The following is a 7781-nucleotide window of genomic DNA, read 5'->3' as shown; positions in this document are numbered from 1 at the left end:
CCATTTAAAGCAACTTGCTGAGCGCCTGCCTAGCTGCACAAGAAGCTCAGGGCCTGAAGATGAGCATGCAGAGGCTATGTGCAGGGGCGTGAGCTTACAGCTGGAATCAGAGACAAAGGAAAAGGCACCTGAGCCCTGTGACATGCAGTGGGGTCAGGGGAGGTGGGACACATGTGGCCCGTAGCCAGAGCCCTGGCAGTCTCCCAGGACATTCTGAATATGGGTGAGAGACTGCGCCTTGGACAATCACTGTGAGTCCCGACCCTTACCAGAAAAGTCACTTGCAGCGTCGTTTCCAGGCATAGGTTAGGATCACCATGCTCTCTCACGGGCTGTATGTTGCAACCCTGATATGAAAACGTCTTCTATCTCCTTCAACTGTGGCAGGAGCACAGGTGAAAGAGGGGAGCCGAGCCTGGGGGTAGCCTGTATGCGTGGGTTATGGCCCTATTTACAGATCAGTCATGATAGCTCTGCAGATTTGCTGGGGCTCTGTGGAGCAGTGGAGGCGAGGACAGAGGTGGCCCTGCTCTGGGAGGTCCCTTCCTAACTGAGGCTCCCCGACGGCTTCCTGCACAGGAGTGGCCCGACGCCGGCGGGACAAGCAAGGAGCCCAGATCAGCCTCGGAAAGCTCGGGCTCAAACCAGAGCTCAATTTGGAAATTAAAAAACAAACCTTGACTTTGCGTTGGTTTTTATTCTTCCACTTAAAAAGTTATTTGAAGCGTAACATGAGATCCTGGAGAGGACTGAAATGGCATTGACACAGAGGGCTGGTCCTAGGTTCATGTTTATCCTGGTTATGAATTGTCTTTTTATGAAGTTGAAAGCCATGTTGAAATTAGGTCATTTTAAAAGAATTTATTAAAAGGTATTGAAAATGCAGGGCCATGGAGGACGTAAATGATTCTTTGCCTGGGAGATTTAGAACGGATTTATTTAATTCTGGTAATGGGCTTTGTGACCACGGCTATCTTGTGTCTCCGGCTGGTGAGCTCTTTAGGAGGGCATCCTTCGAGTCCAGCCGAGAGAAAAGCAGAGTCGTGTCCTGAGTGCAGGGTGCAGGCGTTTGGGTGAAAGGTTCTTTCCCTCATGCTTACTCCTCAAGCATGAGGTTCAAGACCCACCTCTGCCTTGTCGATTTTACAGATCCAGAGTCCAAGAAAGCCAAGAGTCATCGTCATGTCCTGGCCTGTAACGGGCTGGGCCTCTTTGTTTTCTCACCAGAGGGTTTCAGGGTCCAGATGTGGAGTCCGGATTCTAGAAGCCCACATGCTAAGCCTTCGGCAGATACCTCCTTCACCCAGTGAAGACCAGCACATCCAGCCTGGTATTTCAAAGCTGGCTTCATAATGCTGATTTCTCTAATTTCCATCTTCAGAATATTTCTTACAGTGTTTTTTTCATCTTGTTGGGTTTGCAATGGATGCCCTGTGGAGGTGCAGCTGAAGGCGGGAGGCGAGGGAAGCCAGACTGAATCCCGCTTGCTGCCCCAGGCCCACCCCTCCCGCCCGCCTGGGTTTCCACGGTATTTACTTAATGGGTTACTTTCTCGTGGTGATGAAAAGTCATCCCACGATGGGAATCTTGAGCTCCAGTTATGAAAATCGCCAAGGTGACCATGGAAAGGAGGCCAGCAGGCACGCTCTGCCTCTTGGGGAGAATGCCAGGCCCCGGGCCACTCTCATCCCAGAGGGAGCAGCGGCGACCACCCCGGACCTGGACACAGCCAGCCAGGGCCACGGCCTCAGGCCACGGCCACGACCACGCAGAGCTCACAGGCGCCACCCAGCCTGCAGACCTGGGGGCCCTCCCCAGCCTGTTTCTCTGCCCTTTCTTTATCTCCAATTATAAAGCAGCGCCAGGTTTTCTTGTCAGCCTTTGCCATGTCTCCAAATGGCTTTTCGGTGTCAGGCCCATCAGGAAATTAACTCATCATGCCGTGACAGCTGCTAATTTTTTCCCCTTACATGTCAGATGGATCGCCTGCTGAAGCTAATAATGAATCACCCATCCCTGATTAGAAGGTGCTTCCGAAACGTATAACTGCCATCTGAGAGAACTTTTTTCTTCATGTAAAATGATATCACCCTAGAGGAGTAGAAAACGAATTGTATTCTTCAACAAGATGGAACAAGAGGAGGTTGCTTAAGTGAGCTGCGTGCTCTCTTAAATTATGGGCTAATATTAAACAGCAAAAGAAGTGAAAACTTACAGCTTTTTTAGTTTGCTAAACGAATGACCTTTCTTGTTCCCTAATTCTCTTCCTAGAACCAGCTCTGGGTTAGAAATCCAAGCTGGTTCTTGGATGCTTTTCTTATGCCATCATTTTATCTTTTGTTCAGGAAAAAGAAGTTTGGTAGGACTGAGACACAAATGCCACGTGGGGAGCAGCCCCTTGCTTCTTACAGCAGAGGTGGGCTGCGGCTGCCTGGCCGTGCGGAGGCCTCGCTGTGCCCCGTGAGGGGATCGGGTAGAGACGACTGGGACTTGGGTAGAGATGACCGGGATTCCTCCCCGTCCACCTTCTAGGACTTTTGACAGAGCTTTGGTTGACCGAACTTTCCCATCTGTGCACTTCCTTGTAAAATCTAGTTTCAGCAAGAACCCTGCCAAATCGGTTTAGCCAGAAATCCTGGCGAGAACCCTAACCTTAAACCTCTATGTCTGCTCACTCTTGAGATCTAACCGGGTTCCTTATCCTATCACGCCCCCTCCGCCTCAGGTGGAATCTGATGGCCCTGGCCTCGCTTCAGCAAGAATCCAGTCCTGTGGGCTTGGGCATAATCCCCTTCCCCGTGCGTCCTTTTAGCCATCTTCCATCCACCAGCGCCCGCTCCCCTTCCCCGTGCGTCCTTTTAGTCATCTTCCATCCACCAGTGCCCGCCCCCACAACTTCTTGGCTGTAAACCTTCGCTTGCTACTGTATTCAGAACTGAGCCCAGTTCTGTGCCCAGGTCTTTTTTCCCCTACTGACATTTTCCTGAATAAAATCTGGGTTTTACCTTTGCAACTACTGTCCAGCTCTGGTTTTTCTGTGATACTCTGGGGTCCCATTTCTGAACAGAACTTATAAATGGCAGTGGAGCTTCCAGCGCCGCACTGATAGAACCTTGTAAACGGCAGTGGAGCTTCCAGCGCTGCACTCACAGACCCTGGGCACATTCACTTGGTTCTTCAAAGCAAACCATGTAGCGAAAAGGATGTCTGTATCAGGTGACGTGAGCTTGCCTGCTTGTTCTGCGGTGCATGGGACATATTTTAGGAGAGCATCTTCCCCTGCTTCTTCCACATCAACTGCTTGGTGAGGCCTTGGGCATCCCAGAACGATGCATATCTGAGTCTGTTTCATGAACGTGACCTCAAGTGGCTACAACTTCCTTTGTCTGGAAACTGCTATCTTGCTTTGTAACTCTCCAGCATATACAGAGAGCACTTGTCGACTTCCGCCATGGAAGCTGAGGTCTAAACCTGCTGCCTCAGGCGCTCTGGTCTTCCTTGCATGCCAGACGTCCTTGAGGCTCTGTCGTTTAATTGGCTGCAGCTTAATACAAAAGTGGCCTTTCTGGATTAGTCTCCAAGTAAATATTTCATTTGCCTTAAAAAAAAAAAAAAACTTTGAAGTTCTGTCATATTCTCTGGCAAAAGTCACAAGGAAAGCTTTAAGCTTTTCTTTTTTATAGACAATCCATGCCACAATGAATGTCCCTTGCTCACAAAACCTGCTATGCCTCATTATTCTGAGGCACACATTTGTGTATGTGCTTCTTAAACCCCCTTACATTCCAATAGTTGTGTAATGAGAGAGAAAAAGAGAGGTAACATTAACCTAGCTCTATGGGTAATTACAGGATACAATGGCTTAGTGAAGCCTCCGCAATCCTTCTGAGCCTAGAAACACCTTCTGTACAATTTTTTTTTATGCAAAGGCCTGCTCTTTTCATTGTGCATACAACGTGATTGCTGGTTTGACACTGCAGGCTACACTGGTTTTATGAAGGATTAAATGCCACCTGAGACATATTTATCCTAAATAAATCACCGACGGTAAACTGCAGCATGTCAGTGTCAACACCCCGGAATGCAGCAGAAAGGTTAGCCATACAGGACTACGCACGGTTAGGAATTAGCATCCGAGCCGAGGACCGTGGGCTACCGCTAACGGGAGGAGTGATCAAGAAGAAATATTTCCACTGAAAAACATCCCCCACCAACCTTTTTTTTTTTTTTTAAACATGTATGAGAAGCCTGGTGAGGGCCATCACTTTGCAAAGGTCACCTTGATCCTGTCACTGTTTGCTGAAGACAGTGTTTAAGAAGCCCTGAATAGCCCTGCCATTGTTAAGAAACATGAGCAAGTCATACTCAGCTAATTATGGATCTCAGTGTCAGCCTTGAAATTTTACCTTTAGTTCTTATTTTTTTGGAGGAGTGGCTGTCTAAAGGGAGGTGGCCCTAGGTGGACAGAGCTCAGCAGTGAGAAGGGCGCTAGGAAGAGGCCGGTTCCACTTCTGAACTGGTCAAAGCGTGAGCTGGTCTCCATGCTCTCTCAGGAAGAGATTTTAAACGGCACTTGTATTTAAACAAAGAAGGTACCACTCTCCTTTCCTCTCGTGCCTGCTCTTCACGATTTCTAGATGCTATCCATGATAGAATACGTTATTGTCACCAGAATGCATCTGGGCCATTTGCCAGATGCTGAGAAACAGGACTGGGCTGCAGGGGATGGGCAGCAGTGCTCCGCGTCGTCTGGTGGCCAGGATCGGGCTGCAGGGGACGGGCAGCAGTGCTCCGCGTCGTCTGGTGGCCAGGATCGGGCTGCAGGGGACGGGCAGCAGTGCTCCGCGTCGTCTGGTGGCCAGGATCGGGCTGCAGGGGACGGGCAGCAGTGCTCCACATCGTCTGGTGGCCAGGATTGGGCTGCAGGGGACGGGCAGCAGTGCTCCGTGTCGTCTGGTGACTACAAAGGAGGGAGAAGCCAGCAGCCACGAGCGCCAGGGTGCCCCTCGGTTGCCACAGCTGCCCACCACTGGCTGCTAAAAATAACATGCCATCATGATCTTTTAATGCTATAATTTTATTTCAAAGAAAACAGAAACAGAACAAAAACAACCTTTGCATTTGAGGGAGGAGATTATTTTACAGTTTTGGAAAAGAATAAGAGCAATTGTATCAGGAAACAAATGATTACGACAGAAACTCGCATCCGACAGTTGCAGTGAATCCACGAGGACGCAGACCATGCTGGTGGCCACGGCAGGGCCACAGGTGAATCCACAAGGAAACACAGACCATGCTGGCGGCCACGGCAGGGCCACAGGGCATGGTCTCCATGTGTTAATGTTTAATGTCAGCATTTTCAAATGGACAGAAATCACGAAGAAATCCTGCAAAAATGATATCAATATGAACAAACCCTTGTTATAAAAAGCAAAATATTGATAGGAACAGTATCTTCCAGAGTGTGCATTTCACATATAGGCTTTATTGTATGAAACTAAGTCAAAATTAGAAGCACTGGCTATCTCCACCGACATATATTTTAACTGAATATAAACTTCAAGGCTTTTCTTAACCATAGGCTTAAGAGGATTTCTTTTATGCAGAATGTGACCAGAGCAACGAATACACCTAAACTGTTTGAAGATGGGAAATTTATATATGAAATGAGCTAGCAGGTTTCCTTTGGTATGGGGACACTGTTATTCTAAAATTAAAAAACAAAAATGAATGGAAGTGGACTGCTTCAAGATGGTAACACTTGTAGCTGCAATTTTTAGCCCAGTAGAGAATGAAATGGAAAGGCAGCTACACGCTGACTGCACAAGCAGGTGCACCCCAAGCCACGAGGGGTATCTTCACCACTTTCCCCACCGCCATGACCTTCTGATAACTGAAATGGGAAAACACTTGTGAGAGAAAAAAACTACCAACAACACTTGGCTTCTCTTCAGCACAACGGCCAGGACAAAGGGGGAGGCCATTGATCGAAGGGCCCCCAGTGGACCGGAGCTCCCTGTGCGGCCTGCGCCCGGCCCTCCCGTGCACTTGGCAGCCTGCTCCCCGAGGCCCAGCCCACGGTACCCTCTGTGGCCGCCTGGCTGGTGGCCAGTGTGACTCTCGCTGGAGTGCATGCTCAGAGCTCACGGGAGCCTTGTCCTCATGGTTTTGAAGGTTTCAGATGAGGCTCAGGGAACACAGCCCCCCACCGAAGCTGGACCTTCCCACACCTGCCCTGTGCTGAGTAAAGGTGCCGCACGTCTCATGCTTCCTGGGGTTCGCTGCTTTCTCTTTGGCTCTGAATTGCTGCCGCAGCCGGGGAGCCCTCCTGGGTGTAGATGACCACGCTGGCCAGCGGCTCTGCCCTGCTTGGGGCCCCGGCCTCCGTGCCTAGCGTGGCCCCGGCCTGCAGCAGTTCCTGCGAGTCCGCAGTCTCCAGCACAGTGTGTGAGTACAGGCCCGGCTCATCCTGCACCCCTGGGGGCAGCTCTGTCACGATGTAGTGCGTGGCGCCCTCGGAGAAGCCGCCACCGGACTCCTGCACCATGGCCTGGACCAGCTCCTCCGTCACGATGATCTGCGAGATCTCCCCGTCGGACTCCACCAGATCCATGTGCTCGCCCTGCGCCTCCTGCATGATGATCTGGGCACCCTCTCCGGCCACCATGTGGACGGCACCCTCCTCGCTCACCACCACCTGGGTGACACCGTCCTTGACCAACTGGCCGGCCGCGGCCGTGTCACACACAGCAAACTGGAGGACGCCCTGGACCATCTTCTTGAAGGTCACCTGTGCCCGCTCCTGAGAGGCCATGGCTGCTGAGGGATGGACCACCTGGGTGAGCACCTCCACGGCGGCCGGGCTCTCGTGGGCCTGTGGGAACATCTGGATCTCGGGGGCCTCGGGGTCGGCAGCCACATGGGAGACCTCCTGCCCGGGCAGCTGGATCAGCACGTCTTTGGCGCCAGGCCTGCTTTGCTCCTCGAGCCCAGCCCTGCCCTCCACCTCCCCCAATTCAGTGACTGCACAGAGCAACGCATCCAGGGCTGAGGATGCCTCGGCGGGGGCGACTCCAGCCTCCGAGAGGTTTAAAATCTCCTGCTTGGTCACCTGTTGTATCACAGCGCCACCTGGACTGAGGGACTCATCCATGCCGTGGCCTTCCATGGAGCCCCCCACGACGACCACCTGGGTGGCTCCATCAGCCAGCTGCTCCGGGAGGATGGGCCCGGGCACCACGCTGCCTACATGTGCCCCGCTCTGACTCGTGGCGATGACCTGGCCATCCTCCGTGATGTGCACCACCCGGGCCACCTGGCCGGCCATGGCCAGCGTCTGCAGCGTGGCGGCGGCCGTCTCCTCCACAGAGGGGTCCAGAGCAAACTCCCCGTCATAGCCCTGGAAGATGATGACCTGCTGCACCTGCTCAGGGGGCGGTGCTGGCCTCCTGCTGCTTCTGAGGGGCTTCTCCTTGACGAGGGGCTCTTCTGCCAGGGCCGCCGCGGTGAAGGGGCTGTCTGTCTCCACGAAGGTGGCTCCTTGTCCCTTCAGACGGCACTCGTAGGACTTGGAAACAATGCCTAAGGGAGACAGGGACCAGTTAGAGCCTGGAAAAAGTACTCGTAGGCTTACAAGTAAGACACTTCTTCCGCAGAAGCAGTCAGCCCTCAGCAGAGACACCATGACCCCCTATTCCAAACCCTGAAGAGCTCTCTACAGTGCAAGCTTCAACAGGGCCAGAGGCCTCCGTGGGCATCTGCAGGCAGGCTCTAGGCTCGAG

General features: G+C 52.3%; 1 protein-coding gene across 2 annotated transcripts in view; it reads right to left on the bottom strand.

Annotated features, from left to right (window-relative positions):
• Positions 1 to 5058: 5058 nt before the first annotated feature.
• ZNF407 (zinc finger protein 407) overlaps positions 5059 to 7781 on the bottom strand; it is a 472287-nt gene continuing 469564 nt past the window's right edge. For both annotated transcript variants that reach the window (XM_002828319.5, XM_054538097.2), the window contains exon 9: positions 5059 to 7581. In XM_002828319.5, coding sequence (XP_002828365.4) covers positions 6263 to 7581 — 1319 coding nt within the window. In that variant the 3' untranslated portion in view covers positions 5059 to 6262. The remainder of the gene's footprint in view (positions 7582 to 7781) is intronic.

This window comes from Pongo abelii, chromosome 17 (assembly GCF_028885655.2).
Source record: "Pongo abelii isolate AG06213 chromosome 17, NHGRI_mPonAbe1-v2.0_pri, whole genome shotgun sequence".
Lineage (NCBI taxonomy): Eukaryota > Metazoa > Chordata > Mammalia > Primates > Hominidae > Pongo > Pongo abelii.
Note: the sequence above shows the minus strand (reverse complement) of the source record. Positions and strands in the feature narration are given on the sequence as shown.